Here is a 20,507-nt window from a genome sequence, read left to right as displayed (position 1 = left end):
CTAATACACCCCCATACCATCACAGATGCTGGCTTTTCAACTTTGCGCCTATAACAATCCAGATGGTTCTTTTCCTCTTTGTCCCGGAGGACACAACGTCCACAGTTTCCAAAAACAATTTGAAATGTGGACTCGTCAGACCACAGAACACTTTTCCACTTTGCATCAGTCCATCTTAGATGAGCTCGGGCCCAGCAAAGCCGGCAGCATTTCTGGGTGTTGTTGATAAATGGCTTTCGCTTTGCATAGTAGAGTTTTAACTTGCATTGTTGCAGATGTAGGTTGATTGGCAACACTAAATTGGCCCTAGTGTGTGAATGTGAGTGTGAATGTTGTCTGTCTATCTGTGTTGGCCCTGTGATGAGGTGGCGACTTGTCCAGGGTGTACCCCGCCTTCCGCCCGATTGTAGCTGAGATAGGCTCCAGCGCCCCCCGTGACCCCAAAGGGAATAAGCGGTAGAAAGTGGATGTTGCAGATGTTGCGACAAACTGTAGTTACTGACAGTGGTTTTCTGAAGTGTTCTTGAGCCCATGCGGTGATATCCTTTACACACTGATGTCGCTTTTTGATGCAGTATCGAAGGTCCGTAATATCATCGCTTACGTGCAGTGATTTCTCCAGATTCTCTGAACATTTTGATGATATTACGGACCGTAGATGGTGAAATCCCTAAATTCCTTGCAATAGCTTGTTGAGAAATGTTGTTCTTAAACTGTTCAACAATTTGCTCACGCATTTGTTCACAAAGTGGTGACCCTCGCCCATCCTTGTTTGTGAATGACTGAGCATTTCATGGAAGCTGCTTTTATACCCAATCATGGCACCCACCTGTTCCCAATTAGCCTGTTCACCTGTGGGATGTTCCAAATAAGTGTTTGATGAGTATTCCTCAACTTTCTCAGTCTTTTTTGCCACTTGTGGCAGCTTTTTTGAAACATGTTGCAGGCATCAAATTCCAAATTAGCTAATATTTGAAAAAAATAACCAAGTTTTCAAGTTCGAACGTCAAGTATCTTGTCTTTGCAGTCTATCCATCCATCCATTTTCTACCGCTTATTCCCTTTTGGGGTCGCGGGGGGCGCTGGAGCCTATCTCAGCTACAATCGGGCGGAAGGCGGGGTACACCCTGGACAAGTCGCCACCTCATCGCAGGGCCAACACAGATAGACAGACAACATTCACACTCACATTCACACACTAGGGCCAATTTAGTGTTGCCAATCAACCTATCCCCAGGTGCATGTCTTTGGAAGTGGGAGGAAGCCGGAGTACCCGGAGGGAACCCACGCAGTCACGGGGAGAACATGCAAACTCCACACAGAAAGATCCCGAGCCCGGGATTGAACCCAAGACTACTCAGGACCTTCGTATTGTGAGGCAGATGCACTAACCCCTCTTCCACCGTGACGCCCGTCTTTGCAGTCTATTCAATTGAATTTAGGTTGAAATGGATTTGCAAATTATTGTATTCTGTTTTTATTTACGATTTACACAACGTGCCAACTTTTTGTGTAATCCATTTTAGTATCATCAATTTTTTCTAATTTATAACTACATTTTTATTTAAAAAAATAGATACAATTTTAATATAGAGAAATCTTGAATGTTTTTTTCAATGATGTAACACTCAAGCCTTTTAAAAAATAGTCACCTGTCTGGCTGTATATTTTGCATGTGTTATGTTGTTCTTTTTTAAATTAATTACATTAAATAAATTGGGTCAAAGATGCCGGAAGATCATGACACCTACATATAGTCCAATCAGATTGCTGTGATGTAATTCCGGGAGGCGCTAATTTCCTCTCAGGTTACAGTTCAATTGTTCATTTTATTGCATTTTTACCAAACACTAACCGGGAAATGAACTGAGATTCTCGCTGAGTTGTTGGCGACACTCGACTTGCTTGTCGGATGCGTCTGACATGTTGTTGGTGTTGAGTCAGAGCCACCAGATCTGAATTATGTGCCAGTGTAAACTCACTTGGTGTCAGATGAGATTAGAGCTGCTTGCTTGACGGCGGCAACAGCTGTGAGTCTACACGCTAAAGTAGCAGCATTACGAGGGATTAGAGGGGAAATGCTTTCTTTTTGTTTTTAAGGAGATGTTTTGATGATGTTTGGAAATGAGGGCCGAAGTTATCGGTGGAACTTGGTGGTGGTTTTGTGTCGGCGTGTGAAAAGTGCACAATTTGCGTGGACAAACCGAGGGTGCGGCATTGGGGATGATCCCCAGGATTCTCCAAAGTGGGCGTGTCACTTCAACCGCGGCGTATAAAAGCTCTCCCTCCATCTTGGTCAGAGTTTGGTGTCTCGTCCACTTTGCCAGGCCGTCTGTCCGTCCTCATCCCGTCGTCCTTTTCTAATTTTAAAAACCAAAAAACCAAAAACAAAAAGAAGAACCGACCGCCAAGATGGAGGCCATCAAGAAGAAGATGCTCATGCTCAAGCTGGACAAGGAGAACGCTCTGGACCAGGCGGAGCAGGCGGAGGCGGACAAGAAAGCAGCGGAGGATAGAAGCAAACAGGTAGGCCGAGATGATGAAACTACAAATATGACCTCTTCTTTTAACTGTTGCGTGTTCTCCTAGCACGAAGACGAGCTCCTGCAGATGCAGAAGAAGCTGAAGGGGACAGAGGACGAGCTGGACAAATACTCCGAGGCGCTGAAGGATGCTCAGGAGAAGCTGGAGGTGGCCGACAAGAAGGCCGCTGATGTGAGTTGTCGCTTTTGTTTTGTTTATTTAGTTTTTTGCCCGGTAACACAACGAAAGGTCGTGCCGGGGGCTATTATGGTCGGCACAGTAAGATAAAAGCCGCCGGTGTAAATCAAGCAGATCCACTCCACTGCATTCCATTCTCCTCATGCTCTGAATGGAGACCCCCCCCCCCCCCCCCTCCCCGCCAAACTGACAGCTGTGTGTGGGGGGTACAAGGATTGAGGAGCCTGCTTTAGGCCATGATGTCAGCCGCTAAACCTTGACTCTTAGCTTAACAATGGCCCCACTCCTTTTTAGGTGCATCCTTCAGCATCCGCTACCCAATAGGTGGGACACAACCGTATTGTTTTAAATGTTGTCAAGAGTGGGTTAGCTTGTAAAATAAATGTGTAAAATAAATGGCAGTAATATTCATGTTATTGTCAAAAAAGGTTCCAAAACTCTAAGTACCATATTATTTATTATTTCATATCTATATGTCTCTGAGATCCTTTTTTCGAAGAAAAAAAAAAAATATATATATATATATATATATATATATATATACATAGATATTGTTGAAGGTCAAATGTATCCAATTATTGCCTTAACACTATATATGTTATTATTCATGTAGTAAAAATATAAGTAAAAATAATAATTACAATTAAAGAATATTAATAAATCAATACATTTTGGTTAATGCCACTGACTGACTAGTTGTCACCTTTTTAGCATTACAATGATAGATTTTTTTATGGCTTCATTACAATTTTTTAGTATACAATGTTGCTTTTGTATATTGTATCCATATAAAATTAGGCAAAAAATTTCTTTATATATAATGGGATAGTTAAAAATACATATTTTTGTAAATACAGTATATTTTAAATTATTTATTTGAATTTGATGATTTAATTCAATTTTATAAATTATGATTAGACAGTATTTAGAAATATAAATATATTATTGGGTTTTTACCTAAAAAAAAATCAAAAATGTTTTTTTTCTTACTGTATTTATAATATAAAATGATATCTATATGCTGTAATTTAATCTATAACATATTTGTATATTAGAAATACAAAATAATATATATATTTTTTTTAAGTACAGTATTTATTGTAATCATTAAAAATATAATTATAGAAATTACGTTTTTTTTTCTTAAAAATAAAAATAAATATGTTAATATAATTATTAGAAACATTTTGTATTTTTTATTTTAAAGTACAGTATTTATTTTAATTGATTTTCATTTTTGTTTGAATTCTTAATTTTTTTTGCATTCATTATTAATAAATTGTGATTATACACTAGTATTTAAAAATAAAACAATATAAATGTAGAGCTTTTCCCTAAAAATAAAATGCTTAATGTTACTATTTTATAGTATTTTTTATATATACATTATATGTATATACTGTAGTTCATGTACTATGCAAATATTTAAACAATTATATAAATAAAAAAACGGATTGTATTTTTGGTTTCTAAGTACAATATTTATTTTAATCGCCTTGTATTTATAGGTAAATATTTATTTATGTATTTATCATAGATAAGTTATGACTATACAATATTTATTTTAACCCATTTGTATTTTTAGTTCAATCTAATTATTTCTTAATGCATTTATCGTCCAGAGAAAATTATTATACAGTATTTTTTTTTTTAATATTATATAAATTTAGCTTCCTCCCACTTCCAAAGACATGCACCTGGGGATAGATTGATTGGCAACACTAAATTGGCCCTAGTGTGTGAATGTGAGTGTGAATGTTGTCTGTCTATCTGTGTTGGCCCTGTGATGAGGTGGCGACTTGTCCAGGGTGTACGCCACCTTCCGCCCGGATGCAGCTGAAATAGGCTCCAGCGACCCCAAAAAGGGGACAAGCGGTAGAAAATGGATGGATGGGATGGATAGTTTATTCCCCTAAAAATAAAATGCCAAAATATTGTATTTTATGGTATGTATTATATAGAATAAAAACAGGTTACATTTTTTTAATCTAAAATGCAGTATTTTTTTTAGTGGATTTGTGTTTTTTGCTGAATATTTTTTTTACATTTATTATTGATGAATTAAGATTATAAGGAATTTAAAAGTAAAATAGTATAAATGTAGTTTTTTTCCCTTAGAAATAAAATGCCAAATCATTTTATTTTACTGTATTTATTATATATAAATTATATTTATATACTGCAGTTCATGTAGTATAAAACAATTCATATGATCCTATGAATACAAAAATTATGATTGTATTTTTTATTTCTACGTACATTGTCTATATAAATCGATATGTATTTTAAGGTAAATACAATGTTTTTAAATACATGATTATACAGTATTCAAAAAAATTATATAAATCCTAAATTTAAAATATGAATCATAAATTTCCCTTATAAACATGCCAAATTGTTTTATTATTTTTACAGTATTAGTTATTTATAGATTATACCTATATACTGTGGTTCATCTACTATTAAAAAAAATATTTATATAATATCAATACAACATTCAATATTAATGCTGAATAAGGAGAAATTGATGATAAAGTATATTTGAAGTCTTACTAATAAATGTCAACATGAAAGTGATAATAATAAACAAGTAGTACAGGGCCTTTGTGTTGAAATTGGCAACATTTGGTATTCAAATGAGCCTTTTAAAAAGCTACTGAGCAAAGCTAAAAATTTTTTTTTAAAAAGCTAATAAATCACATGATAAGCCCCATGACTGTGATTGACATTTCTTTATTTATTAGCAACATTGCCACTAGGTTAGCTTCAGTCTTCAATATGTGCGTCATCCCTCAGTTTATTCACACCAGTTTGACTCAACCTGCATCCTGTGTGTGTGCGTGCGTGCGTGTGTGTGTGTGCGTGCATGCGTGCGTGCGTGCGTGCGTGCGTGCGTGCGTGTTTGTGCGTGTGTGCAACCAGGCGGAGGCGGAGGTGGCCTCCTTGAACAGGCGCATCCAGCTGGTGGAGGAAGAGTTGGACCGAGCTCAGGAGAGGCTGGCGACCGCTCTGCAGAAGTTGGAGGAGGCCGAGAAGGCGGCCGACGAAAGCGAGAGGTTTTTTTTCTTTTTTCTTCAAAAAAATCAGCAACGGTACACAAAGAACATATAATGACATCAAGATCACATAACTAGTGCAATCATTTGGGTAAAATTTGCGATTTAGACAACACACATTCAATTTTTAAATACCTGTCCACCAGATGGCGCCATTTTTACCCATTCAAAGCATGCAAATGTGTGAGTGAATGTTATTTTTTTAAGCTTTACTTTAACGATGGCGAACATGATGGACATCTCATGTGCGTGCAGAGCCATGAAGGTGATCGAGAACAGGGCTCTCAAAGACGAGGAGAAGATGGAGCTCCAAGAGATCCAGCTGAAGGAGGCCAAGCACATCGCGGAGGATTCCGACCGCAAGTACGAAGAGGTGAGCTCGTATTCCCTGTTGTGGGTCGAAGGTCGCGGGGAGCGTTGGATATTAAGAGTGTGGTGATGCGTTCAGGTGGCACGTAAGCTGGTGATAGTGGAAGGGGAGCTGGAGCGCACGGAGGAGAGGGCCGAGCTGGCAGAGGGGTGAGTTTTATTGAACTCAACTTCTTAATACAGCTTTTGGCTTGATTTTGTCTTGAATTTGCTTTTTTTAAGCTGTGAGAATCAAACTAACTATATATTATATAACCTAGTATTTTCATAACAAGTTTTAAATATTGTAAAACCTAGTATTTTCAAAACAAGCATACTTTTAGCATACTTAGGCTAACAGACCTACACTGTTTCAATGTCCATTTCTCTGTTCTCAATTGTTATGATAACAACCAAACCTACCCCCCCCCCCCTCCTTCTCCACATCCCACACCCCGGATTGTAAATAATGTAAATAATTCAATGTATATACTCTGATTATCTTGTGTGATGACTTATTATGATGATAGTATATCTGATAGTATATATCTGTATCATGAATCAATTTAAGTGGACCCCGACTTAAAGAAGTTGAAAAACTTGGTGTTACCATTTAGTGGTCAATTGTACGGAATATGTACTTCACTGTGCAACCTACTAATAAAAGTCTCAATCAATCAATCAAAAACATGTCGGCCATCTTAGTGAGGTAAGTTTATATTTCTGAGGGTTGAGCTGGCACAGGTGTGAGTGTCTGCTCTTTGATTATTATTTGTTTACGAAACTTCTCAATCCTGCTTTTGGCTGGATTTAGTCTTGAATTTGCTCTTTTTAAGCTATGAGAATCAAATAGGCCTGACTAAAACACTCATTGGACAAGCCAAACCCTTTTAGCCAACATTCATTTATATCTATGTTGTACATAGTTAGCAAGTTAGCTTCCTTGCAAGATAGGAATTTTCTTGTTTAAGTAATGTATCTGATACTCAATTTCCTTTAAGGTTGTAGTTTGTTTTTGTAACAAATATAGTAATGTTGTCCTCCACCACTACCTAAATATTGTAAAACCTAGTATTTTCATAACAAGTTTTAGCATAACATGTCGGCCATCTTAGTGAGATAAGTTTATATTTCTGAGGGCTGAGCTGGCACATTATTATTTGTTTACTAAACTTCTCAAACCTGCTTTTGGCTTGATATTGTCTTTAATTTGCCTTTGTTCTAATCTGTAAAGAATCAAATAGGCCTGCCGCCTGACTAAAACACTTATTTGACAAGCCACATCCTCTTAGCCAACATGCATTCATATAATGCATTCATGTAGCTAGTTAGCAAGTTAGCTTCCTTGCAAGATAGGAATTTTTTTTGTTTAAGTAATGTATTTGATACTTTTTATCTACTTCCTTTAAGGGTGTAGTTTGTTTTTGTAACAAATGTAGTAATGTTGTCCTACATCACTACCTAAATATTGTAAAACCTAGTATTTTCATAACAAGTTTTAGCATACTTAGGCTAACATGTCGGCCATCTTAGTGAGGTAAGTTTATTTTTCTGAGGGCTGAGCTGGCACAGGCGTGAGTGTCTGCTCTTTGATTATTATTTGTTTACTAAACTTCTCAATCCTGCTTTTGGCTAGATTTAGTCTTGAATTTGCTTTTTTTAAGCTATGAGAATCAAATAGGCACTCACTGGACAAGCCAAACTCTCTTAGCCAGCATTCATTTATATCTATGTTGTACATAGTTAGCAAGTTAGCTCCATTGCAAGATAGGAATTTTTTGTTAAAGTAATGTATCTGATACTTTTTATCTACTTCCTTTAAGGGTGTAGTTTGTTTTTGTAACACATGTAGTAATGTTGTCCTCCACCACTAACTAAATATTGTAAAAGCTAGTATTTTCATAACAAGTTTTAGCATACTTAGGCTAACGTGTAGGCCATCTTAGTTAGCAAGTTAGCTTCCTTGCAAGATTGGAATTTTCTTGTTTAAGTAATGTATCTGATACTCAATTTCCTTTAAGGTTGTAGTTTGTTTTTGTAACAAATATAGTAATGTTGTCCTCCACCACTACCTAAATATTGTAAAACCTAGTATTTTCATAACAAGTTTTAGCATAACATGTCGGCCATCTTAGTGAGGTAAGTTTATATTTCTGAGGGCTGAGCTGGCACATTATTATTTGTTTACTAAACTTCTCAATCCTCCTTTTGGCTTGATTATGTCTTTAATTTGCCTTTGTTCTAATCTGTAAAGAATCAAATAGGCCTGCCGCCTGACTAAAACACTTATTTGACAAGCCACATTCTCTTAGCCAACATGCATTCATATAATTCATTCATGTAGCTAGTTAGCACGTTAGCTTCCTTGCTAGATAGGAATTGATTGTTAAAGTAATGTATCTGATACTTTTTCTTGACTTTCTTTAAAAGTGTAGTTTGTTTTTGTAATGTAACAAATGTAGTAATGTTGTCCTCCACCACTAACTAAATATTGTAAAACCTAGTATTTTCATAACAAGTTTTAGCATACTTAGGCTAACATGTCGGCCATCTTAGTGAGGTAAGTTTATATTTCTGAGGGCTGAGCTGGCACAGGTGTGAACGTCTGCTCTTTGATTATTATTTGTTAACTAAACTTCTCAATCCTGCTTTTGGCTAGATTTAGTCTTGAATTTGCTTTTTTTAAGCTATGAGAATCAAATAGGCACTCACTGGACAAGCCAAACTCTCTTAGCCAGCATTCATTTCTATCTATGTTGTAGCTAGTTAGCAAGTTAGCTTCCTTGCAAGATAGGAATTTTTTTGTTAAAGTAATGGACCTGATATTTTTTCTCTACTTTCTTTAAGGGTGTAGTTTGTTTTTGTAACAAATGTAGTAATGTTGTCCTACATCACTACTTAAATATTGTAAAACCTAGTATTTTCATAACAAGTTTTAGCATACCGGTACTTAGGCTAACATGTCGGCCATGTTAGTGAGGTACATTCATTTTTCTGAGGGCTGAGCTGGCACAGGCGTGAGTGTCTTTGATTATTATTTGTTTACTAAACTTCTCAATCCTGCTTTTGGCTAGATTTAGTCTTGAATTTGCTTTTTTTAAGCTATGAGAATCGAATAGGTCTGACTACAACACTCACTGGACAAGCCAAACTCTCTTAGCCAACATTCATTTATATCTATGTTGTACCTAGTTAGCAAGTTAGCTTCCTTGCTAGATAGCAATTGATTGTTAAAGTAATGTATCTGATACTTTTTCTCTACTTCCTTTAAGGGTGTAGTTTGTTTTTGTAACAAATATAGTAATGTTGTCCTCCATCACTACCTAAATATTGTAAAACCTAGTATTTTCATAACAAGTTTTAGCATACTTAGGCTAACATGTCGGCCATCTTAGTGAGGTAAGTTTATATTTCTGAGGGCTGAGCTGGCACATTATTATTTGTTTACTAAACTTCTCAATCCTGCTTTTGGCTTGATCCCCACCTAGTACCAACCTTGTCATGTCCGTTGTGTCCTGAGCAAGACACTTCACCCTTGCTCCTGATGGGTGCTGGTTAGCGCCTTGCATGGCAGCTCCATCCATCAGTGTGTGAATGTGTGTGTGAATGGGTAAATGTGGAAGTAGTGTCAAAGCGCTTTGAGTACCTTGAAGGTAGAAAAGCGCTATACAAGTACAACCCATTTATCATTATTATGTCTTTGTTCTAATCTGTAAAGAATCAAATAGGCCTGCCGCCTGACTAAAAGACTTATTTGACAAGCCAAACCCTCTTAGCCAACATGCATTCATATAATTCATTCATGTAGCTAGCTAGCTTCCTTGCTTGATAGGAATTGATTGTTAAAGTAATGTATCTGATACTTTTTCTCTACTTCCTTTAAGGGTGTAGTTTGTTTTTGTAACACATGTAGTAATGTTGTCCTCCACCACTAACTAAATATTGTAAAACCTAGTATTTTCATAACAAGTTGTAGCATACTTAGGCTAACAAGTCGGCCATCTTAGTGAGGTAAGTTTATATTTCTGAGGCCTGAGCTGGCACATTATTATTTGTTTACTAAACTTCTCAATCCTGCTTTTGGCTAAATTTAGTCTTGAATTTGCTTTTTTTAAGATGTGAGAATCAAATAGGCCTGACTACAACACTCACTGGATAAGCCAAACCCTCTTAGCCAGCATTCATTTATATCTATGTTGTACATAGTTAGCAAGTTAGCTTCCTTGCAAGATAGGATTTTTTTTGTTTAAGTAATGCATCTGATACTTTTTATCTACTTCCTTTAAGGGTGTAGTTTGTTTTTGTAACAATTGTAGTAATGTTGTCCTCCATCACCACCTAAATATTGTAAAACCTAGTATTTTTATAACACGTTTTAGCATACTTCGGCTAACATGTCGGCCATCTTAGTGAGGTAAGTTTATATTTCTGAGGGCTGAGCTGGCACGTTATTTGTTTACTAAACTTCTCAATCCTGCTTTTGGCTTGATTATGGCTTTAATTTGCCTTTGTTCTAATCTGTAAAGAATCAAATAGGCCTGCTGCCTGACTAAAACACTTACTTGACAAGCCACACCCTCTTAGCCAACATTCATTCATATAATTAATTTAGACTGACCATACGTCCTCTTTTCCTCGGACATGTCCTCTTTTGCGGGGCTGTCCGGGCGGAGTTTCTTAAATGCCTCAACTGTCCGGTATTTTGAGTTAGGGTTGCGTGTATTTTAATGTACGTCCAGGGTTAGAAGGGGTTAAAAACAAAACAAATTGTGAAGGTGTGCGCACGCAGCAGCATTCGTGAGGGAGGGGCAGAGACAGAGAGAGTTATGATAAATGCGCATGCGTCGCCAGGCTCTGCTTTTTATCGATAGATTTATCAGATTTAATTTTTTATTATCTATAGCAGGGGTGTCAAAAGTGGGCCCCCGAGGCCATTTGTGGCCCACAGCTAATATTTTAAAGGCCCACGGCACATTCTAAAAATACTATTAAAATAAACAAAAACATAACAAAAGTGAAATAAAAAAGCTTAAAGGTGAAATGTAATTTAGAAAAAGTTGCAATGTTGACTAATAAAACAAAGCTGTATTTTTTTCTTTCAAACTGTCATTGCTCAAAACATAATATTGAATCAAAATCAATGTTATTATGAATTATTGATCTATCCAAGGTTCCGATTACTTCACATCAAATATTCCACTTTGAAAAATATTTTTGGTGGAAGATTTTGCATATTTTGTGTGTTTGCTATTAAAAACATAAAAAAACTAAAACATTTTGAAATGAGGGATAGATCTGAAGTTGATGTAGACTCCAGAGATTTAAGCGTTAAATATAAAATGTATGTATGCCCCGGCACACCATTATCATCATTTCATGACCGAAGCAAAACACTTTTTACACTTTTATACTGAAATAAATACACCTACAACTTATTAAATAAAAACATAGAAAAAACTACCAGCAGCGGTAAAGTTCAGATCCATGAAGGAAAGAAGAAAGTGAATGAATGTTTATAACTGAATACATTTACATATGTATACACATTTGTTTTCTTTTTTTATTATTTTTTTTAATGAATTAAGTAACGTTTATGACAACCTTTTTCCAAAACACAATATAGAATGTGAGATATAACAGGATAATGCATAGGTTTATCTTTTTTTTTCAAAACGCTTACAAAAAAGTGGGATCCCAAAAATTTACTGTGGGACCCCATTTTTATGACTTGATGGGGACCCCATTTTGAAAATTCCTAGCGCCAACACTGCTGTCAACAGAGGACAAAAAATGCTTTATTGAAATAAATATATTATTTATAAAGCAAGTTCAAGTATCATTGGCAAATTTTCACCTAGTCCCGGCCTTGGCGTGCTCCCCGCCTTGGCACGCATATATGTGTCCTCTTTTTGGGATTTCAGAATATGGTCAGCCTAAATTAATTCATGTAGCTAGTTAGCAAGTTAGCTTGCTGGCTATTGTTAGAGTGATGTATGTATCAGACACATTTTCTTGGCTTCCTTAAAGGGGAACTGCAAAACCGCCAACAATACTTTATTTACGTTCCGTAGCCTGTATAATAACTAAGCTGTAGCGACATTGTTTATGTAAGAGCAAACACTGAGGAACTAATTATCTAGCGTAGTAACACATTGCCTAGCCATACGCTAGCTGCAGCAAGAGGTAGGCTGGCTACGGCAGGAGGTAAGCTAGCTTTTGCGTCAGCAGCTGAATGGCTTTTGAGTTTGTAATGCACAACCTAATGCGATAGGACACAAATCTGTACTGACTGAAAAACATAACAATCATATTACAGTATCTGTAAAGTATTAGCCCACATGTCATGTTGTGTGTATTTAGTTGTGATAACAAGCATGATGTGCTATGTGTATCATGATAAATATCAAAGTCACTTGATGGACGGTTGCCTGTTTGGTGCAGCTGGTTGGTGAAGTTGTTTCAAGTTGATTTTGGGTAAGCACGCCATTTAAATCAAAATAGCTTGGCTCCAAGTTCCACATTTACAGCGTCAAAGTCAAAGTATTAGCCCACATTTCATGTTTTGTTTGTACACGGCTCGCTCAACAGCGTATGTAGTTAGTATGTAGTAGTATCACGATCAATATTACAGTGACTCACTCACTGTTTGGTTCAGCTGGCCGGAGAAGTTTGACTTTGGGTAAGCACGCCATTTATGTAGGCATAGCTTGACTCCAAGTTCCACATTTACACCGACAAGTCACTTTCACCTCAACCTTTCTGCTTCCTTCGTGCTCGCTTCTATAACCAGCAGTTCGTCCTCCATATATTCAGATTCAAAAATATAAGGTTGTGAATCCTCATTTGTCCAAATATAATGGTCTTTGTTGTCTGTTACCAAGTCTGCCATGATTAGAACACACACGTTTGTTCACGAAAGTCAGAAGTACGCTGCTATGGAAACGGAAATAAATGCGCTGAGGAAAGAAGTAATGGTAATGCACATCCATCCATCCATTTTCTACCGCTTATTCCCTTTGGGGTCGCGGGGGGCGCTGGAGCCTAAAATGACCAAAATACAGTAAATATTGTACATATTACATATTGTTATGAACGTGTCTGTTTGTACTTGTAGCGTGTAGTTGTGTTATAGGGCTTTGAAGGCTACAACGGTGACTCCCATTAGCTGCATTTTGCAAGCTTTTTTTTTTAATCATCTTTAGAATCCTAAAAAAAAAAGATGTGTAAACAATTGTAAGCCATATGCAAAATTCCAAAAACAAACGTGCAGTTCCCCTTTAATAGCTGTAGTTTGTTTTTTAGTAACAAATGCTGTAATGATTTTGTGCTCTACCACAACTAACTATTCTGAAACCTAGAATTTTTATAGAAAGAGGTAGCTTAGAATGGTAAGTGTCTGCCATTTTTTGGTGTCAGTTGTTTTTTGAGGGGGAAACAGGTATGCTTTTCTAATGCACTTGCTTCCACTTTTCTCTTCCCTTTTGTTGTGTTAAACCAAACATTACACCAGAAAATGTGCTGAGCTGGAGGAGGAACTGAAGACAGTTACAAATAACCTGAAGTCCCTGGAGGCGCAGGCCGAGAAGGTACTTGATTTTTGACTTATTTTTTTGCACAAACATCAAAGATGAATCCAAAAGTAAATACTTCAGTGCATTATTGCACATTAATTGGAGCTATTTGTCCACACAGTACTCTCAGAAGGAGGACAAATACGAGGAAGAGATCAAGATTCTGACAGACAAGCTGAAAGAGGTAAAAAGGATCAAAACGTTTTTTCACTTTGAATCTAAAACATGTTGACATTTGCGTTGATTTAATGTCAGGCTGAGACCAGAGCGGAGTTTGCTGAGAGGTCTGTGGCCAAGCTGGAGAAGACCATTGATGATCTGGAAGGTACGGATCACATTCTTCCTCTATGCTCGCCCCAAAAAATCTGTACAGTAGATTTCTGTTGCAGAGGTTACGTCCCGCCTCAACCTTACGCAAATAATGCAGCCACCCATACAAATGCACACTTTAAGGCCTTTATTATGCCCTAATATATTTTTTAAACCCTTTAGATCAGGGATGTCAAACTCGTTTTAATTCAGGGCCACATCGCAGTTATGGCTGCCATCAGAGGGCCACTTGTAAATAATGTATGAATTTGCCTCTGGATTTAATTATATAATTTCATTATATAAATTGTTTTAAGTAGACTGTCGATTTTGCAGTAAAAACTTTAGATTTACAAAATGTGACTGTAAAATATGGTTTATTTAAAAATGTTTACAACATTTTACGGTAAATGGAAAAACAGTACCACTCTTTTATTAGGAGGGTTGGGGTGGGGGGGTTTACGGAAACAGCTGGCAGCTTAGTTGCCAGAATTTGTTTTAAATTCACATTGTTTTTTTTTTACAACATTTATTGTTAATGGAAAAACAGTACAAGTTATTTTCTTATTCTGGCAATTTACCTGCCAGTTTTTTACCGTAAAAACAAATGTACCTTCTTTCCATTTACAGTAATACACCGTTAAAAACAACAACCATAGATTTTACAGTCAAAAACTGGCAGCTCAGTCAACAGAATTTTAATGCAAAAAACAGTAGTAGTTTTTTTTTTATTTACAGTAATATGCTATAAAGAAGTACTTTAATTTTTATGGATTTGATTGGTTGTTTGCTGTAAAGTTAAGTATTTTTATTTCTTTATTATTTAGACAAAAACATTTTTGGAACGTGTGATATACTGTAATATTTGTTGCAATATTGGATACTGTTAAAAGTTTAAAAAGGTATGCAATTTCAAGCAGTACATATATTTTTCTGTCAAAATGAAAAAAATCAATTACATTTAGTGAGAAAATATTAAGTACTTTATTGACAAATATCATTTCCAGGTGTTTGCGGGCCAGATCAAATGATGTCGCGGGCCAGATCTGGCCCCCGGGCCTTGAGTTTGACACCTGTGCTTTAGATTGTTAAATGTAAAGGAACTCGCCACCAGGGGGCGACAAAGTGGAGGGGTAAATTTACTGAGGCCTCAGGCACAAGGGGATTTTTGCAAAGTCAACGTTCAATAATAGGTTTGCTTGAATCAAATGAAGAATGTTTAAAACTACCTTTACCTCCCTATGAAATATATAAAATGGTTTGTTCCACCTGGAAAGCGGCAAACCCAGTATCAGAGACTATCCATCCATCCATCCATTTTCTACCGCTTGTCCCTTTTGGGGTGGCGGGGGGTGCTGGAGTCTATCTCAGCTGCATTCGGGCGGAAGGCGGGGTACACCCTGGACAAGTCGCCACCTCAATGAGACTAATAAATCTTATTTGTGACAGCATGGAGAAAGTTATGTATAAGTTTCACTTCTGCAGCTCATTGCACATAATTGTGGTGCGTTCAAGGTCTCCGTATTAAAGTTGGAAACAAAGGCGCGCTATGTTTTAAAGACAGGGGGAGGCTTAACCCCCAGGTAATACACTATTAATAATGTAATCATAATAATGATGTATTAATGACTCGGAGATAAAGAGAAATGTGTCATATTTATAATTATATTTAAGTGAGTGGCGACTTGTCCAGGGTGTACCCCGCCTTCCGCCCGATTGTAGCTGAGATAGGCTCCAGCGCCCCCCGCGACCCCAAAGGGAATAAGCGGTAGAAAATGGATGGATGGATGGATGAATTATCTTTTTAAATTCATACTCTTGACACTTTTTATTGAATTTGTTGGCACTTTTTTGTGGGGAAAAAAATTATTCATTGATATGATTTAGGGGGTTTCATATAGATCAGGGTTGTCCAAACTTGACACTGAAAAAATAAAAGCATGCGTGGAACATTTTGATATTTTTCATTTTCAAAATGAATCCAATATATATTTTAACTCGCAGGGCAGGGGTGTCCAAACTTTTTCACCCATTGGCCGCATGAGGCTACAAAAAATTTGGCCGGGGGCCGAAAGCCGACTGTATGTAAAGCAACAACATATATACACACATATATATATATAGCCCATACGTACGTATATATGTGTACATACATATGTATATATACATATTATATTAATATATTATATACATATAAGATAAATATATCCGTCCATCCATCCATTTTTTACCGCTTGTCCCTTTTGGGTTCGCGGGGGGTGCTGGAGTATATATACAGTATATATATATATATATATATATATATATATATATATATATATATATATATATATATATATATATATATATATATATATATACGTATATATGTATATATACACAGTATATATATATACATACACATACATACACCCAATGTATATGTAATGTTTATAAAGTTTTGAAGTATGTGTACTGATATAGATTTTAAATATATCCATCCATCCATCCATCTTCTTCCGCTTATCCGAGGTCGGGTCGCGGGGGCAGCAGCTTAAGCAGGGAAGCCCAGACTTCCCTCTCCCCAGCCACTTCGTCCAGCTCCTCCCGGGGGATCCGAGGCGTTCCCAGGCCAGCCGGGAGAGATAGTCTTCCCAGCGTGTCCTGGGTCTTCCCCGTGGCCTCCTACCGGTCGGACGTGCCCGAAACACCTTCCTAGGGAGGCGTTCGGGTGGCATCCTGACCAGATGCCCGAACCACCTCATCTGGCTCCTCTCGATGTGGAGGAGCAGCGGCTTTACTTTGAGCTCCCCCCGAATGACAGAGCTTCTCACCCTAATATTAAATATATGTGTAATGTAAATACATTTGATAACAAAAACAATACACTAAGTTCAGTTGTTTATATATTATTATTTATTACAGCTGTGTGCTGTCCCAAAGTGATTTGTGATCATGTTTACACAGATGTTTTTACAACTAATCGGCGATTGAATGCTGCGGTAAAGCCACATGTTCGAGGGTAATCGCAAATATGCTGTTATATTAATGCGCGCGCGTGAACACAAACACACAAATTACGACACTTTTTTTGCCTTGATTAAAGCAAGCTACAACAGACTGAACAATAACACATAACTTCAACTACTTCAATTTAACAACCCCCCCATAAGACCCTGACGACAATGCAATATGAAGTATAAACGATAAAACAAAGAATACTAGGAGTATGTGAAAATTTGACTTCTACCTTGTTTACTTCCGTGACGACCTCCTTAAAGTTTTGTAATCAATCAGAAATATCAAGCAGCTAAAATGCGCCAAACATGGGGAAGTGTGGAGAAAGTGTTTAGCATATCACCCATGAGTCCCCAATGTTCAAAGAGTAGAAGGTGTGTTATGTGCGACAGTATGTTGACTTTTTTTTTGTTGGTTATAGTTAATTTATACCATGAGTGGGGAAAGGTGATTGGATTGGGTTGCCATATATACAGTACGTTATATTGATGCTGTGCTCACATCACTTTCAAATGAATTACGTGGTCTTTGACCAGCAATTCCGTCTTTGCCCACTCGATGGCGACAATGGCCCTCAGGGCCAATCTTCTTGTTTAACTTGTAATGTTTCGCGGACCGCACTTGGTCCGCAGGCAGTAGTTTGGACACCCCTGTCTTAGGGCTTCCCTCAATTCTGGTGAATGTTAAAGGTCACAGGGGCCCAAAAGAGTCTCAGTCATTAAGTGTTAAAAATTAGTAATATATATGTATATATTTTTTTACGTTCAATGCTTAAATATCCATCGATCAAATTTAGATCTGATGACCTAAAGTTAATATTTTTTATTAGAGATGTCCGATATTATCGGACTGCCGATATAATCGGCCGATAAATCCTTCAAAATGTAATATCGGAAAGTATCGGTTTCAATAAGCAAAATTTATCCATCCATCCATTTTCTACCGCTTAGTCCCTTCGGGGTCGCGGGGGCGCTGGAGCCTATCTCAGCTACAATCGGGCGGAAGGCGGGGTACACCCTGGACAAGTCCCCACCTCATCGCAGGGCCAACACAGATAGACAGACAACATTCACACTCACATTCACACACTAGGGCCAATTTAGTGTTTCCAATCAACCTATCCCCAGGTACATGTCTTTGGAGGTGGGAGGAAGCCGGAGTACCCGGAGGGAACCCAAGCAGTCACGGGGAGAACATGCAAACTCCATATCGGAAAGTATCGGTTTCAATAAGCAAAATGTATGACTTTTTAAAACGCCGCTGTACGGAGTGGTACACGGACATAGGGAGAAGTACAGAGCGCCAATAATCCTTAAAGGCACTGCCTTTGCGTGCCGGCCCAATCACATTATATCTACGATTTTGTACACACACAAGTGAATGCAAGCATACTTGGTCAACAGCCATGCAGGTCACATTGAGGGTGGCCGTATAAACAACTTTAACACTGTTACAAATATGCGCCACACTGTGAACCCACACCAAACATGAATGACAAACACATTTCGGGAGAACATCTGCATCGTAACACAACATAAACACAACAGAACAAATACCCAGAACATAACGTTACATTAGTCAATGTATCACACACAGTAACGTAACGTAACGTTAGACGGCGGTCAGCAGCATCGCGTAATTTAGCCACCTACAAAAAGACAAACATAGTCAAATAAACGTCAGTTAAAATGTATACTAAATTAAGAATGTTTACATATTGCATAGGGCACTGACATCTAAAAAGTACAACTCTGTTCATTATGTTCATGTATTTGTTATGTTTTTCATGTGTACGCACACATACAGTATGAGATGAGATCAATGAGATCAGGTAATAACAGGATAGAAACTGCTGTGGAACTAGTTACAATGCAATATGCCATGGAAATACAATGTTAACACTTTTGTACAAATAAGTACAGTTGCAATTGTTTTTTCAAATGTGTTTATTCTGTAAAGGAATGAGTTAAATGTTTAAAATGACTGGTTAATAGTGCTATTATGAAGTGCAATGTCAGCACTATTTTTTTTCCTGCAATTTCAAATGCACTTGTTTTAATTAATAAATACAGTGTTTTAAAAGCACACACAATCTGTGTAAATATATTAGTCTGTGGTTAAAAGGACTTGAAAGGACTCGAAACTCAAAATGCAGGACTTGGGACTTGACTTGAGACTTTCCAGTCTTGACTTTGGACTTGACTCGGGACTTGAGGGCAAAGACTTGAGACTTACTTGTGACTTGCAAAGCAATGACTTGGTCCCACCTCTGGTTAATGGGTGTGTTTTATCACAATAAAAAAACCTGTGAATACTGAATCACAAATAGGTGTGCATTTACTGTATATTGCTGTCATCATGTGATGTTGCTTAATCCAAGCATGTTGTATTGTCTCCTTGCACAGATGAGCTCTATGCACAGAAACTCAAATACAAAGCCATCAGCGAGGAATTGGACCACGCGCTCAATGACATGACATCCATGTAAGCACCCATCACCCCTTAAAATTTGTTTCATTAAAGATTTTTATCCTAATGCGCAATAACCCAAATATTTAACAAAATACCAGCAATTCATATGGAATTTTTATTTCACCTTTTTTTGTTTTGTTTTGTAGCTAAATCACCACTGGAAGTCCTGCCCGCCACCTTTCTCACTCTCTCAGCTCAAATCTGACCCTTTTTTCTTCTCTTCCTCCATTCCTCGTAACTGTCCGTTTTATGCTGCACTTGCACACCTTTTCAAACACGCAGCAGCAGTTTACTCTGTGCAAATCCACCCTTTAGTTATACTACTTTGTGTTCTTTAACCATGTTTAAACGGGGGAAGAAATGCTCAAAGTCTGTGTCTGTTTTTGCTGCGCATGCTATTTAGAACAGAACACACTTCATTTATTTGTCACTGGGGAATATATTGGGGGAGCGTTTCCCAGCAAGTGTGTTTTGGAGTGCTATGCATTACAAGAGGCCCTAAATCAACTTAACATAGTATGGAGGTTAATTTATGTCTTCTGGACACTGAATTTATGCAACTGAATTTTTTGTGTTTGAATTTTGTGAACAAAATCTAATTATGCTGAAAATCCCATTCAATAAAAATGTGTGGGCAACATTTTTGTGTGTAAAAATTCAGTGTTTAAAAATTCAGTGCAAAAGAATTCAGGGCAGAAAAATGTGTTGTTTCAAAACTCTAATCCGGTAAATTAAGCCTGAAGCAATCAATCATTTTTTTACACTGAATTTTACCAAACTGAATTTTTAAGTACACAAATTTTGGTCACACTTTTTTTTTTAAGACATAATTTGATGTAAAAAAATAAATAAAAACAGTTCACTAAATTCAAACGTAAAAACATTCAGTTACATAAACACAAAAATTAACCTCAATACATAGCATCAAATAAAAAAAATGTTTCAAAAATTACAAAAATACACCATAACTTGCAGTGATTTTAAAAAAATATATATATATTTCAGACCAACAAAAATAAACTGACAATGCTCT

General features: G+C 37.0%; 1 protein-coding gene across 1 annotated transcript; it reads left to right on the top strand.

Annotated features, from left to right (window-relative positions):
* Nucleotides 1-1,711: 1,711 nt before the first annotated feature.
* tpm3 (tropomyosin 3) lies at nucleotides 1,712-19,843 on the top strand. The gene is made up of 10 exons (XM_061931275.1): nucleotides 1,712-2,526; nucleotides 2,590-2,715; nucleotides 5,644-5,777; nucleotides 6,033-6,150; nucleotides 6,226-6,296; nucleotides 13,636-13,711; nucleotides 13,818-13,880; nucleotides 13,952-14,021; nucleotides 19,408-19,486; nucleotides 19,621-19,843. Exons 1-10 carry the CDS (start codon nucleotides 2,413-2,415, stop codon nucleotides 19,622-19,624), a joined length of 855 nt encoding a protein of 284 aa, XP_061787259.1. The 5' UTR covers nucleotides 1,712-2,412; the 3' UTR covers nucleotides 19,625-19,843.
* The last annotated feature ends 664 nt before the right edge of the window (nucleotides 19,844-20,507 follow it).

The sequence above is a fragment of the Nerophis lumbriciformis genome, linkage group LG37, assembly GCF_033978685.3.
Source record: "Nerophis lumbriciformis linkage group LG37, RoL_Nlum_v2.1, whole genome shotgun sequence".
Classification (NCBI taxonomy): Eukaryota; Metazoa; Chordata; class Actinopteri; order Syngnathiformes; family Syngnathidae; genus Nerophis; species Nerophis lumbriciformis.
Note: the sequence above shows the minus strand (reverse complement) of the source record. Positions and strands in the feature narration are given on the sequence as shown.